General features: G+C 38.1%; 1 protein-coding gene across 3 annotated transcripts in view; it reads left to right on the top strand.

Annotated features, from left to right (window-relative positions):
• Positions 1 to 16,184, top strand: part of LOC111606306 (gamma-aminobutyric acid receptor subunit rho-3-like) — a 44,327-nt gene extending 28,143 nt beyond the window's left edge. For all 3 annotated transcript variants that reach the window (XM_023326867.1, XM_023326869.1, XM_023326868.1), the window contains 8 exons: positions 9,369 to 9,436; positions 10,516 to 10,739; positions 11,977 to 12,059; positions 12,176 to 12,313; positions 13,551 to 13,703; positions 14,304 to 14,365; positions 14,762 to 14,893; positions 15,714 to 16,184. In XM_023326867.1, the coding sequence (XP_023182635.1) occupies positions 9,369 to 9,436; positions 10,516 to 10,739; positions 11,977 to 12,059; positions 12,176 to 12,313; positions 13,551 to 13,703; positions 14,304 to 14,365; positions 14,762 to 14,893; positions 15,714 to 16,016 (1,163 nt within the window). In that variant the 3' untranslated portion in view covers positions 16,017 to 16,184. The remainder of the gene's footprint in view (positions 1 to 9,368; positions 9,437 to 10,515; positions 10,740 to 11,976; positions 12,060 to 12,175; positions 12,314 to 13,550; positions 13,704 to 14,303; positions 14,366 to 14,761; positions 14,894 to 15,713) is intronic.
• The last annotated feature ends 4,313 nt before the right edge of the window (positions 16,185 to 20,497 follow it).

Below are 20,497 nucleotides of genomic sequence, written 5' to 3'. Positions count from 1 at the left end.
TTCTGTTGAAGCTGACAGTGCGTGCTCTACCACTGATATAACCAGTAAGTTGCCTGAAGTAACAGAGAAGAACTTTGCAGCAGCATTGCTGAAGTTGGAACATTGTGCACATGTGGCAGGCAAACAAATTGACGAGCTTTTAGAGGAACTGCACTACTTGAGTTCAGTAACATTCCCCCCATCAATTGACATCCTTGAAGGGGTATTTAAGAAACATAGACTAACATCTGATAGGTCTGTGGTAATAGAAGTAGCCACTGCTCTCTTCACTTCTAACTCATTGTTCAAAGCCATAGAGAAGGAGGCTCCCCTAAGCTCAACTTATCTCCGCAACAAGTATTATAAGGAAAGCTTGAATGTTGTAAAACCCATTGAATATGTTCTTGATGCCAATGAAAACAAAAGTTTTCAGTATGTGCCTATATTGAAGTCTTTGCAGCAGATATTAAAAAAAGATGTTGTGGACAAGGCAAATGAAAACCATAGCGTCCAGCAGAGTAAAAGGGTGAGTGGTGAACATCACACCTACAGTTCTCCTCAGGATGGTTCACACTTCCAGCAAAACAGTTTTCTGTCAGGTGATGAGATGAGGCTTTTGTTACGTTTATACATAGATGATTTTGAGGTTTGCAATCCTTTGGGTACTTCTCGCAGGAAACATAAGCTTTGTGGAACCTGTACTGCTGGAGTTTTGAGATTGTTCTCATTGTTTTCTGATCTGCATATTTAGGAGGACACTGCTGAAGTCAGACGAGAGTGCATCCTCAAAGGGCTGTGTGCGTACCTAAATGAAGATCCAGAGAAGCTGGTGAAAGAGTACATGGTATGTTAAATTCTCCTTGTGTTTACAATAGAGGTTATAAGAGTTGGTAAAATACTTTAAACAACTAAGGTCCATGAGTCACTCAATCAATGTCAGTGTTAATTATTTATTTAATTACATGTGAATTCTCTCCCCCCCAATACCCCACCCTAACTCCCATAGGACGTTGATGGAGGTGCAGAAATAGCCATAGCCGAGACTTTCCTCGGAATCTTTGTCATTCCACCGGAGGGTGCGGAGGCTGCCGATGCACATCTGGATGTTGGGCTTGTCCTGGAGGGGGTGGAGGTTATGAACAGCTTGGGGAGTGTATTGTTTGCAATAGTGATGCTGCTGGGGCTAATCTACGCGCTAAACTTGAGCTACCCTCAAGAGCTCAAGCATACCTTTGAAGTGCTACAGAAAATAATTATGAAAGTGGATGGAAAGAACTTATCAAAGAAAGCACAAGTTCTCAATATAAAACTGTCCCGCTGAGAAACTTGATAAGTTGAGGGAAATTTCATATGGAAAATCAGTGTTTAAAGTCTGCAGTAGAAAACATTTAAATTGTTACAGTTCTCTAAGTTTAGCAAATATACTGGCACGTTTTATGTTGTGAAGAATTGGCTGGAAAATCAAAACTGTAACCTTTTTTTTGTTGTTTTTTATTTCAATGTCCAACTCAGCTGTGTTTTGTGCTGTGTAAAAAGACAATGTATAACTATGTCGAAAATACAATTCTGTTGTACCTTTTCTAATTGTTGAGTGTACTTTCTACCCTTTCACCCAGTGCTTTCTTAAAACACTTGATTGACTAACACTTAAAAAAATGTCTTTGAATTAACGTAATTAAAACATGGAAAGGATTTCCACACGATTAAATAGCTTTCTGTCAGAATGAAGCATATTTGTTGAGCTAACTTAATTGTCATGAGTTAGACCAACGTCATCAAGTAGTGTGAAGGTACCACTGTAAAATAAGGTGGTTTCAACTAAATTTGCATTCATCTTATCAAGTAAAATCAATGATTTAGTCCAAAACATTGCAAATTAGTTGGGCTGGCTCTATTACATTAAACTGGGTCAAACTATGGTAAATGAGTTAAATGAACCTTAAAACATAAGTTTAGCCAACACATTTCATTTAAATTTGAATAACCATAATGAATGAAGTTGAGCCAACTCATTTGACTTAACTTATAATAACCATCATATATTAAGTTGAGCCAACACGTTTGAATTAGAATCAACCATAGCATAACCATAATTTAAGTTGAGCCAACACATTTGGTCAAAATTAGAATAACCATAATAAATTAAGTTGAGCCAACTCATTTTATTTAAATAAGCATAACCACAATATATTAAGTTGAGCCAACACGTTTGATTTAGCATCACCCATAGAATAACCATAGTAACAAGTTGAGCCAACACAATTGCTTTACATTGGAATAATCTTAATAAATTAAGTTGACCTAACACATTTGCTTTCAATAGGAGTAACACAATTACATGGTGCTGAAATAAAGCAAAGTAATCAGGTGGAAATCCTTTCCATCATTTTTTTATGTTCATCCAAAGAGGTATTTTTTTCAGTGTATAGCTAACACCCAAGCTACTCCCACTCAACTTATTCAATGCTATCACTAAAAGCTACCCAGTCAAAATACTTTGTATCAAAACTAACACCAGTTCAAGCTGATTGATATTTTAACTATTTATTACTAAAGCTAACAGCTATCCAAGCTAAATGCTACAACTGCTAACTGCTACTCAATCTGTTTAAATTAACAGCTGGCTACTCAAGCTAACAGCAACTCAAGCTTCACTTCTAGAGCTAACATCAAACTACTGGTTAATCAAGCTAATTAGCACTCAAACTGTAGCTATAACCCTGTTCTAAACAGCTGGGTCTAATATCTATTTAATACTTCAGGATTATTAAAGTATCAGTGTTAAATTTATAACTATACCGAAGTTAGATTACATAAGCTAGCAGCTAATCTAAACTACTTAAGAGCAAATGTTTTATTGATGTAAAACAAACTGGTGAGACAGTTATTAGCATTTTCCTTGTATTTTCAGTGTAGCAATGCTATCTGTTACCACTGAGTTTGCTAAAGGTCTCTTTTCTTTTTTATCTCTCTAATAATTTTTTAATACTTCAATCTTCCCCTAAAAAGGAGTTATAACCTCCTTTTTTAATGACGTAGATATGAGCTGGAGTGGACGGTGATTTAATTTGACCTTTATTTGTTCATTTAGATGTTAAAGATGCTATTTCCTGAGTGAACTTTCAGTTCAAAGGATGACATAAAGGAAATCCTGCAGGAGAATCTGAATATTGTCCTTCACATTGACTTTTTTACCTTCAGTGTTTGTACAAGCTGTAGCGATCATGTAAACAGGATCTTTCTGAACAGAAGACAATACTGTAATACATTTTGCTCATGACATTTTCTTCCTTTCACTTTTCATAATCTCATCCTGAATTTACTATCTTATTCCCCTGATTTCAATCAAAGGCTGAAGGTAAACCTTTTGTGTTCTTGTATTTTGGCAGAAGTTTGGCATCTGAAATATCCAGATATGTTTTTAATCCCGTTGGATCTGGAAGATGAAGCCGTATTTAACGTTTTCACTGCAGTCTGTGGTCCTGCCCGTCATTCAGGGTGGGGTCAGCAGCAGCACCGCCGTCTGCCCCGCCGTCTGCCCCGCAGCCCTGCGGCATTTCATCGCACTGTAATTTAAATCTGTGCAGTTTTCTCCCGCCGATAAGCCTGCAGCGTCTGGAGATTTAAAGTCAACCCCCCGTCAGACACCTCAGGGTTCAACCCACACCAAAAATACTCCATGTGGCATTTAATGTTATTTCTTGCACGTGTTTATGACTAATGCTTCTAATTCCAGGTCAACCTTTATGGGGTCTTTACACATCAAAGTGAAACATAAAAAAAACTTTAATTTCTCCACGTGTTTTACAAAGTATTTACACATGTTGATTGGTTTCCTGCTAAATGTTTCCAACTTCAAATGATCTATATATTGAACACAGCTGGGATTTTAAGATTCTTTGTCTTCGATTTTAAACATGAAACTTTGAAATGAGAAAAATGTCAAACAGGAATCAACCATAATTCTGCAGAGTATTTTTAGTTGGAGGTCGATGAGTTCAGATGGTGCTTGGTGGAAAAACTTCTGCAAATTTTAACTGGCATATCTGGAGCTAAAGAAACTGAACCAATTAATGCATTAAATTTTCACTCATTCACATAAAATCCTTTCCTAAAGATGCTGCCTTGTGTTGGTTCATCTGCATGCATCAAATGGAAACTGCACAACATAATTATGTCATTTTTATTTTTATGATTTTCAGGTTTCTATTAAATTTTAATTTTATTTCTTTGTAGGTACTTTATTCATATACAGCTGTTTATAGATGTTTATTTTTTTAACTGTAACAAGCAAATAAAGGATTATTGAACTCTATTCTATTTTAACATGAGGGCATGCACAAGGCCAAGTACATTTATTGGCCATCTGTTAGAAAAGCATTTAATGCAAAAATAATCTCACACAGAGAAATGGATTAATATCCAACCTTTAATCTGAGTTGAAATATTTGTGGTAAAAAAGAATCCTACATTTAAAAAATTATCATTTTCAATTTGAATTCCTTGAATTACTATACGACATTCTGAATAAAAAGCTGCTGGCTTCTGCCCGAAAACAGAAAATGGGATTATAATCCAATACATATGGCCAAACCAATGCAGAAACTGTTAATCTGGCATGAAATCCGTCTTCAATCAGAACCAAATCCTATAGAAACCATCAATAACTGTTCCACTGGAGATTTTATTAAAAGTTAAAAGTCAGATTTTTTTATTGCAATTTTAATAATCTGCAATAAAAGCCAAACTGATCAAATTGATTTTCATAAAATGTCTCTAATTGAACATTTAGATATTACATTATATTATATTATATATATAAAGCTTTAGTGTCAGTAAACCTTGGACTCCTGACACTCCAGGCTGTTTCGGCCCCACGTCTCTTTGTTTCTCTAAAATCTGGCCCAGGGGTTGATACCGGAGCTTAATCTCACTTTCAAAGCTCAGATTTGCAGAACCATAATCAGGAATCTCTGAGTCTATGAGAATGTAACAGTGATCCAGAAAACAGTCTCTGGTTTTAGGCTGGATTTGTGAATCTGTGATGAAAGGCATGCAAGATCTGTGAATTCAGAAAATACCAAGACCTTCAGATATTTTTCTGTTAGCAAGATAATTAAGAAAGGAGTGCACACATCTGGCTCGTTTGGCTGAATGAAGGAGAAATCCTCTAATAAAACAACCTCAATCATTTCTTAGTACTTAGTTTAAAAATGCTGGTAGATTTTTCCACGTAGAACCTCCTTCACAACCAACAAGAATGCAGCAAGTGGATTCAGGATGGAAAATCAACAACAAAACAAAACTCTTGTCTTTTCCAGCAGCCATTGTACAGCACTTACAGCGGTAAAACCAGATGACCAAATGTGCTTGTTCTCAGCTTTAGTTGCTAGGTAACGGGCTGTACTCTGCTGGGGTTGCTAGGAAACGGGTAGTGCCTGCTGATTTGTGACGTTACATTGTGGAGGTTTTTGAAAGGACTCGTTTTCCAGACATCAAAAACATTAACTTATTGCCAAAACAACACTGGGTTTTTTAAGTGCCTGGGTTTTGTTTTTTTTTTGGGGGGGGGGGGGGGTTTGAAGCAGAGGAAACTCAAATGGATGTATAAAAATTTGCAAAATGTACATTTTGCACAAATATATGTTCCTTTTTAGTCAATAATTCCTTAATATTGATGAAACAGAACTACATAGATTCCACCGGCAGATTATTTCATTACTAATAAAACATTTTTTCCTTTATATAAGTGAAATAATCTGCCAGTAGAACTAGCACTTTTTCAGCAATACAAAGAATTTTCTTTACTTAAAACAAGCTGCTATGTCTTGCTTAAAACTTACTTGTAAATACATTTTGTCTTAGTTCAAGTGTACTAAAATATTTGCACCAGAAACAAGACAAAAATACTTGCTTAGATTTTGGGTTTTTGCAGTGCAACACTTTGAAAAGATGTCAGAGTTACTTCTTTATGGACATGTCTGAGTAAAACTCTGCGGCGTTGGCCTTGACCTTCCTCTAACAGACAGTAAGGAGATGAGGCGGTGAGCGAGGAAGCTCTCCATGTTGACACCGGTCGGTCGATGTCGGGGCAACGCTGCCGGTTCTGTCTCCCGGGCTCAGAGCCGAGCGGCAGCAGAAGTTTTACAGGCCTGGCTGTCAGTCTGCGTCAGTAAATAAACTGTTTATTGTGTGGTGGGTCTGCTAACATTCAGCCAAATGGAAACATGGCTTCTTTCCCTGCAGCCCACGAGAGGAGGAGCAGGAATGTGAGCAGATGCTGCACATCCAGAGAGCGATCACTAAATGTACCTGTTCACTGCCGCAACACAAAACCTTACCAAGGGTTTTGGTCGAATTCTACTGTAAATATCTCAGCACACTAGAAATAAGACAAAACTAACTAACTTAGCAATATATATAGGAGTTTGTTTTAGATCAGGGGTGGGCACTCCTGGTCCTCGAGGGCCGGTGTCCTGCAACTTTTAGATGCATCTCTACTTCAACACACCTGAGTCAAATAATGAGGTCGTTAACAGGACTCTGGAGAACTTGACTGCACTTAGGAGGAGATTCAGCTGTTGGATTCAGGTGTGTTGGACCAGGGAGACATCTAAGAGTTGCAGGACACCGGCCCTCGAGGACCAGGAGTGCCCACCCCTGTTTTAGATCAATAATTTATTAATACAGATTTTTTTGTAGAGTAGTAGTTAAATTGGCAGATTATTTCTTTTAAAACTTGAGAAAAATCTTGTTAAAAGTGAAATAATCTTCCAGTGGAACTAGTATTTTTTCATCATTATAAAGGAATTATTTACTTTTTTTAAAAAAAGCTCCTATATCTTGCTGAAAACTGGCTTGTAAGTTAGTTTTGTCTTATTTTAAGTGTACTAAGATATTTGCACTAGAAACTAAACCGAAATACTTTGTAAAATGTTGTGTTTTTGCAGTGCAGCCTTTCACACACATTCCTCCTGGACCAGAGTGTGTTTTTGTTTTGCCCCTCACACTGAGCCTGGTTCTGCTTCTCCTGGAGGTTTTCTCCTCTGTAGGGTGTTTTTTATTGGTCTGATGTGATATTCTAATCCTACATGTTGTGTTTTCATTCACTGTGAGCAGAAAATAAACATAATTAACAGAATTTATGGAAAGGTATTTTGGAGCAGCTCGTTATTTCTCAGTTGTTTTTTCTAGACTTTTGTTGGAGTTGTTTTTGGTGGAGCCGTTGCATGTGTTGCACCAATCAAGTCACTTCCTCTGGTTTTGGATGCTGTGCAGCTGGAAGGATTTTTAACCGAAACAAACAGGTATTATTTTGCAGCTGGTTAGCATCTCAAAAACTCGGATAATACCTGAGTATTCAGCTCCAGAGGAGCTGAAAGTGATGCAGAGAGAGAATCCTTCCATCATATCCCCTACTTCAACATCTCTTTATCCATACGGCCAGACAAAGTCTTAAAGATGAGCAGCAAAAGCAAAGGAGGTGGATTAGCACAGCTCGCTAACAACTGATCATTCAAGACATGTTACTGTAGAATATCGTCTCTGCTGCCATGTCATCGAGCTGTTAGCTTGTCAGTCACATAGCAACAGTCTTCAGTCAGAGGCCTCTTTGATTTGTTGTGAGACTGACTGCTACTGGGGATTCATCCTGTTCACACCATCACCATCAAAAACGACTTTTTAAGATACTTTGATGATATCAGTTATGACAACCTTTAATTTGCCTTTAGGATAAATAAAGCATCTTTGAGTTAAATTGAATAAATTTACACTTTTATATTTAAAATATGTGACTTTGCTCCCAGATTATCTTTAATTGATTCATTCTCCAGACTGACCGTTCTACTGGTTCTTCAACTTGTATTTTTATAATTAATACTTCGTCACCTGCTCCTGATTCAACTTGTTTTTATTTTACCTTTATATTATCAACCATCATGAAAACATCCTCAGAGACTAACAGAGGCTCTCGGTTTGTTTTCCTCCTGTGGATTTCACTTCCTGTTTGGCTTTTCACATTCTGTCCCCATAACAAGGATGATTTATGACTTTAAACCTGCAGTGAATTGTAGTGTTGATGTTTGTGTTGAGAAAAGGGTGTTCATGTGTTTCCTCTCTAAGCCACAGCACAAAACAGATCCTAAAATTAGCCGAGCAAATTGTGTCGGAGTGTTTTAGCTGGCATTGCGGTGGGCCAGCATTCTGAAAACCAAACACCATCAGATCCTGGTTATTTTGTGGAGGCAAAGCAGGAACAGAGTAGCTGTGATCAAAGCCTTTCTTTCCTCTAGAATTTGTGCTGCTTAGCCTTTTCTGCTCTGTTTGTGCTTAAATCAGGTTTACACATACATAATTTGCTAATGAGGCGGGCGGAGGAGGGGCAGATGTTGGTTGTAGTGAGCTTGTGGTAAAAACAAAGAAAACAAAGAATGTCACTGAACAAAATGAGGTTTACAGGCCTGAACAGACGGTTGGATTAAGGAACTGCATGACTGAGTGCCTGACTTTTCCATACCAATCAAGTCAGAGAACTTCTATCCTAATCTGTTTACAGAGGCATGGAAAAGTTTTATCTTATGATAAAATAAGATGAATGACAAAAATTTGACATGCGTTCCAGCATATTTAAAATTAAATGTTATGGTTATTATACATGCAAAAAGAATATCCCTTATTTTGTTTATTCACAGGGTTTATTTTCTCAAAAATAAAAACAAACACAACAACCATAAGCAACTTTCACTATGTTCTGTGTGTGTCGGCCATATTGGATACTAAACTTAGGGCTGGTCTTTCCCATTTCCAACTTCATGGGACGTTTCTGTTGTATCTTCAACTAGGAACTAAAAAATCTGATTCCTAAGTACAAAGAGACCATAAACCATAACACCTACTTAAGCTAAGACTTAATCAAGCTAGCATCTGCCAACGCTAATTGCTGTTTAAGCTAACAAAGCTTAGAGTAAACAAATATAACAATTGATAAATCCAACAGTAAGTTAGTCTAACAGCCATCCTAGCTGAGCTACTTAATCTGATAATTAAACAAGGTGGAGCTAAGAATTACTGAACATTAGTTTAACTAGCATCTACTTAAGCTTAGAGAGAAGCAACTGCTGAAGCTAACATAAGGTAAAACACAGGCTACACATCACGGTCCGCCATGGTTATTGTTTTTCTTCCCACTTGCGCGCATCAGGGCGCAGAATAGTGACGTTTGTCAAGTATCGATGACGTCCAACGTCAGATGAGCGCGGCCTGGTCGAACAAACTCAGGCCATATTTGAAAAGATCAGATACTTATCGGATATTAAGAAGCCAAGAAAAGATCTGCTCTGTTTTGTTGTAATTTTGAGTGAAAGCTGAACGTTCTGCCGTGGTTTCAGGTTCAGCCATCCCGGTGGGCATCGATGTGCAGGTGGAGAGCATTGACAGCATCTCTGAGGTCAACATGGTGAGTTTCTGTCTTTTACTGTGAAAGGCCCATAAAAATCCCTGCACTACTGACTCCCATCAAAGAGAGAAATTTAAACATAATGTAAATAAGCTGAAATAATCAAAACTTCCTTTCAAGCACATTGATTAACAACCATAAGCAGTAAGAATCTCCTGAAGTGTTTGTATAAATATGTTCTGTGAAAGTGGATTTATTTGCTGCTCCATTGTCGGCCATGAAAAGAGGAGTAATAATGTGGAGCCGCTCCCTGCAGGGGTCAGCTTTGAACTCGGCTCATCACCGGCTCACTCATTCATCTCTTCTGGGCTGAGATGAATGTTGCACAGGAAGGTTTTGTCATGGCTGCCTGAACTGGAACAAAGAGCCTCCCAGTTCAGAGAACCACATACAACTCTTTTAAACCTATTAATATTCCTAAATAAGTTAATAAAATGCTGGAAAAGCATACGGTCTAAAGAAAAGTTATAATTTTCAACCCATAATGAAGGTTTTCAGTGATCTTTGGTCGTTCTCTTCACGGCTAAGACTCAAGCAGTAAACAGTTAAGCATTTAGAAACCACTTTGTTTTTACCATCATGGGAAAGTCAAAGGCCTTCTGCAGAAACGCTTTATGGTCAGACGGGATAAAATTAGAGCTATTTAGTCAAATTTAGAAATTTGAGGACTATGCTTACAAATCCGTACCAGGAAAGATCCTGGTCATTCCACCCTGGAAAAATAACAGCTGAAGAAGTCTGGGATAGGAGAAACTGATTGATAAATATAGGAAATTACGACAGAGTATTGTTTTTGTAATTACAACCATGAAGTCATGTTATTAGAACAATAAACATGCAGAAGAAAATCATAAAATGATGAGAAAAAAGATCAAATTAGCTTAAAATGTTAGCACAACATCTTGGCTTATAAAATATATTTTTCACAATCAAAAATACCACAAAGAAAATTTAAATATTCAAACAGAAATCAGATAAATATGAATGATCTGAAACTGTAAGAAGTTTGTTGTTTTGTTTAGCTGATTCTAAAAGTTAAGTAAAGTGAAACAAAGTGGAGTAATGTCTCCATCCTTCAGGACTTCACCATGACTCTGTACCTGCGTCACTACTGGAAGGATGAGCGGCTGTCGTTTCCGTCCCACACCAACCAGAGCCGGACGTTCGACTCCCGGCTGGTGAAGAAGATCTGGGTTCCTGACGTCTTCTTCGTCCACTCCAAGCGCTCCTTCATCCACGACACCACCATGGAGAACATCATGCTGCGGGTTTACCCCGACGGAAACATCCTCTACAGCGTCAGGTACAGATCAGAGGAAAGACAACATCCTCTCACTTCTCAGGCTACACGGAAATATCCACAGTCTCTCTTAGAAAAATCATAAATTTAAAGAAAGTCTCTATTTCTCAGTTGATACTGAATCCTCTGTTGATATTTCTCTTAATTTATCAGATTTTACTGTGGGAAACGTTTTACCTGAAGTAATATTGCTCCTTCTGTACTGTATCCATGCAAATAGATTTAATAGATATACTTATTTTATTCATTTGTTTTTATATTTGCATAATTTATTTGTTATAAATATAATTCTGTGTATTTTTATGACTACTTCAACGATATTTGCTTTGTTCATTCAATATATATCTTCAATTTAGCACAAAAAAACAGAACTAAGTCAGAATAAAACAAAACTGGGAGCTTTATTGGCTGCAGATTCACTGTCTTTATATTTTTTATCAAAATTTTCCCTGGTTTAGATATAAATATTTGATTTGAAGCTGAAAAAAGACACAAAAACAAACATATTTTTTAAATTCAAAAACATAATAAATACAAATGAAGTTGGAGAAAAAAAAACTCTTTAATAAGTAGAAATCTCAAAATGTTTGCTGGTTATTTAAACTGCAAATTTTAAAAAATGCCTTAAGTTTCATTGTGTAACTATGAACAAATAAAGATATTGTTTTTTCTGAGATGTTCAAGTTTGTGTGAAATATTCAGTAAATCAAAATATGAAATATATGGAAAAACTGCAGCGATCTCCTTAGCTCCCCTCACTATCATCTGCAGGTCCGTCTCATATTGAACATACGGTCTGAACCCTTAAATGTTTTTCATTTTGAAACAGATTTTTCTTGCTTAGCTTGAAAGAACATTGAAATCCAAAACCTCCATAAACATAACATAGACAAATATGGAGTTCCACACAGCTCAGTATTTGGTCCTGTTCTTTTTAAAATCCATGCTGCTGCTAATAAGGGACAACTTGAGGAAACCTCAAAGAATGTTAAAAATCCTAAAAATATAAAATGAAAGTTATTTCTGTTCTGATATATGTGTGTGTGTGTGTGTGTGTGTGTGCGGGCGTGTGTGTGTGTGTGTGCGTGTGTGTGTGTGTGTGTGCGTGCGTGCGTGCGTGCGTTTGTGTGTGTGTGTGTGTGTGTGTGTGTGCGTGTGTGTGTGTGTGTGTGTGTGTGTGTGTGTGTGTGTGTGTGTGTGTGTGTGTGTGTGTGTGTGTGTGTGTGTGTGTGTGTTTCAGGGTGACGGTAACGGCTCTCTGCTCCATGGACTTCAGCAGTTTTCCTCTGGACACTCAGAACTGCTCTCTGGAGCTGGAGAGCTGTAAGAATCAAGTCAATAACAAATCCCTCTGAGCCGTTAATGTGCTCAAACTGTAAGACAGAAACTGAAGGAGCTGCAACATTTTCCTCCTCTTTCTGTCTGTTTGTAACCTGCAGATGCTTATAATGAGAACGACCTGATGCTTTACTGGAAGAACGGGAACGACTCTCTGAGGACGGATGAGATCGTTTTGTCCCAGTTCTTCATCGAGCATTTCCACGCCTCCAGTGGCCTCGCCTTCTACAGCAGCACAGGTAGGAAAACTGACAGTTTCCATGTTTAGACTTAATGATATGCAAAATCATTTAACTGTGCTGCAATCAAACTAAAAAAATACAACCTTTTAGCTGTTTATTACATTTCTTCACACCTCGTGTGGTTAAAATCACAGACAGAGGCAGGCATGATGAGAACATCATGACTTTTCACTAAGATTGATCCTGTTAAACCTCAGATGTTTAGTTTGATGCTGCATAAGGAAACAAACCTAAACTTCCACCTCAGGCCTTCAGGAACCATACACTGCAAAACACTAAATATTACAAAGTATATTTCTCTAGTTTCTCGTTCAAATTTCTTAGTATGCTTGAAATAAGACAAAAATAACTTACAGGTAACTTTTCACCAAGATAAATAAGCTTTTAAATAAATAATTATTGAGTATAGATAAAGTACTAGTTCCACAGTATTTCACTTCTAATGTCTGAAAAATGCCTTGTGATGATGAATTATCCATCAACCAAGTAACAACCAGTTAATAGTTCGCATTTATAAAATAACATTTGAAACAAAATGAGTTCTTAAACCATAAGACACATTTTTACATACATGTTTGCACATTTATAAGTCAATTTTTGACAAAAAAATCCCCATAATATAACAGTGATTAGCCACATTGCTATAGTGTGATTAATCTGATTAAATATGTAAATAAGCCAAATGAGCTGGGAAATATTAAAGTTTATGTTACTATAAATACCCTTAGTAAAGTAAAAATGCAGATTAAGTTGCAGTTTCTATTTCTGTGCATGTAATAAATATGAGGTGACGATCAGAGTATTTTAATATTAATAAAATTAGCAGACATCTCGTTATCAGTTCTCAGGGTTTGTAGTTAATCTCCTTCATCTGAACTATTAGAATAATTTCTGTCATATCTCACACATGCAGAAGTCTAGATTATTCTACGTATGGCCATGTTCTGCGTTGTTCTACTTTGTTCTGTTGTTGCCATATTTTGGAGTGAGACACTGTAAAACTGAGTTTTTAACTGCACTGGTTTTATTTTTATTTACATCCTTGGTGGCCGTAGCAGAGACTGTTGGTTCTGGTTCTCTGTCCTGAGTCGCAGATCGATCCGAGTCTGTTTTTAACTCACTGTGACTGTTAGTACATGTTGAATGACATTAATCCATCATTAATCTGTCAGACGTTTGAAGTTTTGCAGTAAACACTAACGACAGGAAGTCAACCCGTTGTGTGTGTCTGCAGGTTGGTACAACCGACTCTTCATAAACTTCATCCTGCGGCGCCACATCTTCTTCTTCATGCTGCAGACGTACTTCCCCACCATGCTGATGGTCGTCCTGTCCTGGGTTTCCTTCTGGATCGACCGCAGAGCCGTTCCCGCCCGCGTGTCTCTGGGTAACGCACGCATTGTAACCTCCATCACAGTGTGGCTGCTGCTTTGGGTTATTTCTTCCTTTAGATAATGACGTTATGATGTCACCACCTCCCACACCTTTACATTGAGTCTATCTGAGCAGAGATTTGAAGTATTCCTGGATAAACTGGAATTTTTTGGTTATTAAGTGTGTAAAATTATAGTTTCATTGAATGGTAAAGTATTCTTGGTAGTTAAATTAATATTATACTATGATAATAGCATCACACCCAGAAAATATAGTAGTTTATTACATTAATGAGAAGTTTGTTTATGATTAAAATGGCTAAACTGATTTTTTTTAAAAGGTATTTAGGATTTTTTCTGTTATTCTAAGGATGTTATTTTCATTATTTTCTTAGGAATAAGCAGAAGATATATTCTAAAAGTACAGAAAAACTGTTAAAACTCTTTTTGTTGTGTTACAAACTGCAGCATTAACATTATTTTAGCCTCTTCTTCCTTTCCTTACTTCAAGCCAAACAGATGCACAGCGCCCTCTGTTGGACCTTGGTGAGAATGACAGTGATTAGGCTGAAGCAGTAAAGTCTGACAGAACCGTTTGCTGTGTCCTCCTGCAGGTATAACCACCGTCCTCACCATGTCCACCATCATCACCGGAGTGTCCTCATCCATGCCTCAGGTCTGGACGTCTCCATGGAGACGGACACTTTCTCCGACTCTCATACTGACTCTCGTTGTTTTCTGGTTCAGAGTTTCTGTCTTAGCTTTCTAAAGAAATCAGTGAGATAGATAAATGGAAAGATAATCACCTTGGAAATTATACTAAGTTGAATAGCATATAACTTTATACTTTCATAATTCAGCTAAAAAACGTGAACCCAGCTTTTTAAAGAGGTTTCGGTTAGAATCAGTCCAGATTTACTCTTCAGATGTTTGTATTTGACTCTTTTTCTCTGTAACTTCTGCTACACATGCCATCTGACCTTAAAAAAAAAGATTTTTAGCTGAATAACGCAATAAAAGTTTGACTAGAAGTAAACATGGGGTTAAAAAGGAGGCGTGTTTTACTGTGCAGGTGTCGTACGTGAAAGCTGTGGACATCTACCTGTGGACCAGCTTCCTGTTTGTCTTCCTATCTGTCATCGAATATGCTGCCGTCAACTACTGCACCACCCTGGAGGAGATGAGGAAGATGAGGAGGGGGAAGGTCAGGATGAAGACGCTGTTTCAAAACCACAACAAAAATCTGCAGAATTATGGCTTACTTTGTCTCCCCCTTGTGGTCACACTTTGACATTACAAGTAATTTCTCATTTTAGAAAAATAAAAAAATCAAAGCTCTTGACAAAACATCTTCTTATCAAGAGCTTTGTGGTTAATTTTAATTTTGAGATGGAATTGAATATCAGATTTTTTTTGTTTTCCTTCACATTTTGAACTATTAACAGCTGAATTTAAAAGCAAGAACATCTAAAGATCTAATGTTTTGATTAATTTACTTTTATTTATTTAACAATGTTAAATAAATACTCCATGTAATAAATATTAAATTAGATTTAAATATGAGGGGGGTTTATTCAAGCAAGGGGAATATTTCTAGTGAGTGATAAATTAAAAATTAAATGTTTATTGCTATCATTGTTTGAAATTCTGTTGGAAATAATTAGAAAATAGTTTAACAGGATTAAGGCACATTTAGATTCCTTCCATTTTATATGTTGAAGGTTATTAGCATGTAATAATAATAATAGTAATGTTATTTGAGTGACACATACACATTTGGGTTATGTATTTTGATTTATTTGAATATATTAAAACAATCTCAATATTTCTTTATGTAATTTTGTATAGCCATAATTTTATAGCTATATTTTTAGATTTTCTTTATTTTCTTAATTATGAATAAAATCATAAAAGTAAAGACAAAGTAACTAATAGCTTCACATCATATAATTATGAATTACTCAGAAATTTTGATAATTAGATATTTTTATTTCAGAAAACAAATAATTTCTTGCCCCTTTCAGATCCCCTCCACCTTCAACGCCAGCCAGGCCATGGCCTTTGATGGCTGTTTCCATGACAACGACATCGAGCTGACCACCTTTCCTCGGATGGCGCCGACACTGACCTCCGACCCCCTTACGGCCCCGAGCCCGAACTCGGACCCGCGGCCGCCGGAGGGGACGCGTCTGCGGCGGCAGCGGTCGGTGCGGGAGAACGTGGAGCTGCTGGTGAACAACAGCTACATGATCGACTCGTACTCACGCCTGGCCTTCCCGCTGTCCTACCTGCTCTTCAACACCGTCTACTGGAGCCTGTACTGCTGACCGGATCCATGATGACTGGATCTGTGCTGCACAGTCTGCAGGGCGAGTCGGACTGATTCAATCAGCCAAACGCTTAACATCCTGACAGTACAGCATTTCTTTTTTTGGATTTTTGAAACTGTGTGTGTTTTCTTTTTGTCTTTTGTCATGATCAAATGTTATGATATTTTGTGTATAAGAGCTAAAATAAAGTTGAATTCATGTAAAAATGGCTTCCTGTGAGTAAAACGTCCATTTTGATTGAGGGGATAAAACTCAAACATGTTAGCTATAAATTCTTTTCACAATATGGGACCCTAGGCAGAACTGTGGAATATGGAAAAGGGGGTGGAGCTTAAAACAGTTATGGATAATTGATTACTAATCACTGAGATGTGTTTAAGTGTAACCGGATCCCTTCTGCGTTGTGCTGGTTATTAGATGTTAGTCAGGCCGTGACTCTGTTCGGCTTTCAAAGATTTATTCTGACGAAAATATCCAACAGAAAAACAATAGTTACAAGCTGCCCGCTCCAAGTCCTCTCCCGCAGGACAACATGACAAAAGGGCGGGATCATGTCTCACATTAAATAAAATAAACCTTTTTTATACAACATACCTGACGAAAATATCCAACAGAAAAACAATAGTTACAAGCTGCCCGCTCCAAGTCCTACACAAACAAAAATACATAACAGAAATCAACTTAATAAATCTACAAATAAACTGGAAGTATTTAGATAGAAAGTAAATAGGACACACCTCTCCCGCAGGACAACATGACAAAAGGGGAGGGCCTAAGGGACGCAAACATTTTAAAGACAAAACCATAGAAGAAGAAATAAAAAGGAGGGGCTACTGTTCTTAAAATAACACATTCAAAACAATGACAGCTTTTCGGTCAGGTAGAGAGCAATACAAACAACAACAAAAAAAAGACATTTTGTGTAATTATAACAACAACCAGGTTACATAAGAACAAACTGAAGCTCAAACACAACTTGTCAGATTGTAACGCAACAATCACACAAGTATTTATTTTACACATAAATTGATGGTAAGAAAAAAATAATAAAATCAAGCCTAATGAAAATGTTCTCATTCTCTATAAAAATAAACATTTTAGAAACGTGTTTGTGTTTAAAATCAAGCATTTCTGCCAAAAGCATCAACGTACAAAACTCTGAAGATACTTGGATAAAACATTTAATTTCCCTTTGAAATAATATAATATAATATAATATAATATAATATAATATAATATAATATAATATAATATAATATAATATAATATAATATAATAATTTGTTTGCTTTGTGCGCCTACAGGTGAGTGTACGCGCGTGCCCAATCAGCGAATGTTGTCATTTCTTCAGGCGGTCCCTCGCCATGTTTCCATAGCAACCGCAGAATTTAGGTATGAGCAGCAAAGTGTCAACGGTTGACGCTTTCATGGACGCTAACGCGGAGAAAGTCCCACTGCGACGAACACGGTGCGAGAAAACCTCTAACCCGGCGTGACTTGAGCCCACGGAGGAGGCGGGAAGGAGGATCCAGGTGAGTTTCTGAGTCCGGGAAAACGAGCCGAACCGAACCGAGCTGCTCTCTGCCGAGCTGAGCGCCAAAAGGTTAGCAACAGCTGGAACCGTTAGCCTAATAGACGTTGAGCGGGGGAATAATTGACTAACTAGTGAACAGAAGAGGTTGTTTTAAAAAAAGAGAGAGAAAACAAACAAACTCGGCTGTATTGACTTCGGTTAGCTTGACCCCGAGTGGCGGAAGCGGTGATTTTTGTTTTTGCTCGTTTTTCTTTAAGGTTTTTGTGTTGTTTACTTTCAGCTGTCCGAGTTAAATCGGCTGTTTGAAACGGAGAACTGACGCTAAGCGTATCAAACCACACCAATGATTAATATTTACACCTAAAGACCTGGAAATGTTTGAGACTAGTCCGTTTCTTAGAATTTTAAACTGGGAATATGTTTAAAAATGTGTTTATATAAAGGCCAGGTCACTTCAAGTTAGCTTGAAAGTGACAGCCGTTAAAAATCAGTTACTGAACTCCAGATTTGTGATCAGTTAAAAACTTTTACACAGTTCCTGTTACATTTTTATAGTCTATATGTTACTTAGCCAGCAAAATACTGCAGATTAAATAAAAATAAAAACGTTACAAATCATCTGCGCCAGTTAAATCTTATGAAACTTGCTCTTGTTTTAGGTCAGTTTTTATGAAAATGTTTTAATAAATGTTTGTATTTTCTTTTTTTCCAAACAGGTCTCTTGTAAATGAGTTTTATCTCACTGGGACAACAATAAATCAAAATAAATGAGTCAGAAAAAGTATTCCTACCGCTGGTGGATTTCTGATAGTGTGACGGTGCGGTGAGAGGTTGGAGAAGGAGTTAGCAATGGTGGTTAGCCACTCTAACCCAGAACAGCAGGACGCACTGTTGAAGTTTTCCACACTGTCGCTTTATTTTCACTTCGTCCATGTAAAGCCAGGTCTCCACGGTACTAACATTACAGTCTCATACATGAGAAAAGAAACGATAATTCACCGCTCTGCACCTCATCATCACCGATGATCTCCTCTACACCACATGGAAGACGAGTTCTTACTCTGTACAATAGTACAACAAAAGAAAAAGGGAATAGGCGCCCCCTTGGGGTGATACCTACTCATGTCTAGGAACCAAGCAGTATAATGACTGTTACATATGCCCCCCTGGTAAACAAAGGCTGTCCTCAGCCGCACACGACTATAGACACCAGTACAGAATTTAACAAAGCAACACATAGCCGTAAAACCGCAGTTACACCCGGGGCAGGTATCAAATCACCCCTGTATACATATCCGTGGATAACTATAACACAAAGCCAGCTTAGGTTCCAAAAAGCAAACATAAAATCAGTGTGGAACTCTTCTTTGTTTTCTGAACACAAACCCTCTAAAGAACAGTTAAGGGACAATAAAATTCTTCCTATGTAACAATGGTTGACAACAAAACCAACATCATCCCAAATCATCAGAATTTCTTTTCTTATTATCTTTTGGTTTGTAACCACAAAAATTCCAACATAACACATCTAACTGAAAATTAGATGCATTCATTAACCTGAACAAATATAACCTTACACCCTGTCAAGCCTGTCAGTATGGTAGATATTTGTCCATTTATGATCTGACCAACCAGTCGTGATCCTGGGTTGAGGTCGGGCTCTCAGATTGTAATGTCCATCACCTCCTGAAACTTGGCCAGACTCAGTCTCATCAGCGTGGGTCTCAGTCATAGTAGTGTTTCTGTCTTTTGTGGCTGAGATCTAGCGCAGCCCTGGCGTGATGATGAGCATCCCTGAGGGTGGCTCTCAGAGTCTCTGGATACTGCACATCTGGGTCATCCAGTCCATCACAGCTTGGTTGAACGATTAGATCGAGAGGCGTGTCCAGCTCACGACCATACAACATCATGGATGGGTTAAGACTTGTGCTGTCATGCGGGGCTGTGCGAAGTGCAAAACATATTTGTGGTAGAAACCTGTCCCAAGCAGTGTGTTTGTCACTCACATAGGCACGGATAGCTGTTTTAAGCGTCATGTTCACACGCTCTGTCGCGTTTGTTTGTGGGTGATAGGCTGTAGTAAGCCTGTGTGTTGAGCCTAGAGCTGACACAGTGTGTTCAAACAGCTCACTAACAAAAGGAGAGCCTCTGTCTGAAATGAGGTAGTTGGGGCTACCAGGCCTAGCAAATATTTCACTCAAGAACTTGCTAGCTGCGACCCGAGCTGTGGACTCTCTAACTGCACATACTTCAATCCACTTCGAAAAATAGTCCACAAAGACCAGCAAATAAGCATTTCCTGATTGAGTACGGGGCAAGGGACCCACAAAGTCCACTCCTGTGTATTCCCAGGGTTTTTTGGGCACAATAGGGACCATGAGACCAGCTTGTTTCTGTTGACTTGGTTTTCTGAGTTGGCAGACCGACCAAGAAGTGACATAACGTTTGACATCACCTGCCATGCCAGGCCAAAAGAACCTGTGTCGTAGTCTCATTAGTGTTTTGGAAACACCGAGATGGCCAGCAGTGGGGTGGTCATGGTAATAGCTCAGCAGGGTGCCACGAAGAGATGTTGGGGCAAAAAGTTTAAGTTCTTTTAATGGGTGTAAACCGCATACAGGCTTTCGGTCCCTGTAATACAGCAAACTGTCATAGACAGTATATTGTTCTTGGCATTCACTGTCCATTTGAACCGATGAGTCTGATTCAATGTCTCTGAGGAGTTGACCCGTCACAGGGTCGTCCATTTGTAGCTGCCTCATGTGCGAACGATCCGACAATAACACTGGGGGCAGGGAACGGAGGTCCAAACTGCCTATAACAGCATGTTCTGGCAAGATATCGGTGGGCGTGTCACTTCGATTCGGCAGGGGATTCCTGGAAAGAGCATCAGGAACTGCATTGTGTTGTCCTGGCTTGTGGACAATTGAAAAGTCAAAGTCTTG

This window comes from Xiphophorus maculatus, chromosome 21, assembly GCF_002775205.1.
Source record: "Xiphophorus maculatus strain JP 163 A chromosome 21, X_maculatus-5.0-male, whole genome shotgun sequence".
NCBI classification, from domain to species: domain Eukaryota; kingdom Metazoa; phylum Chordata; class Actinopteri; order Cyprinodontiformes; family Poeciliidae; genus Xiphophorus; species Xiphophorus maculatus.
This window is presented reverse-complemented; position numbering and strand designations above follow the sequence as displayed.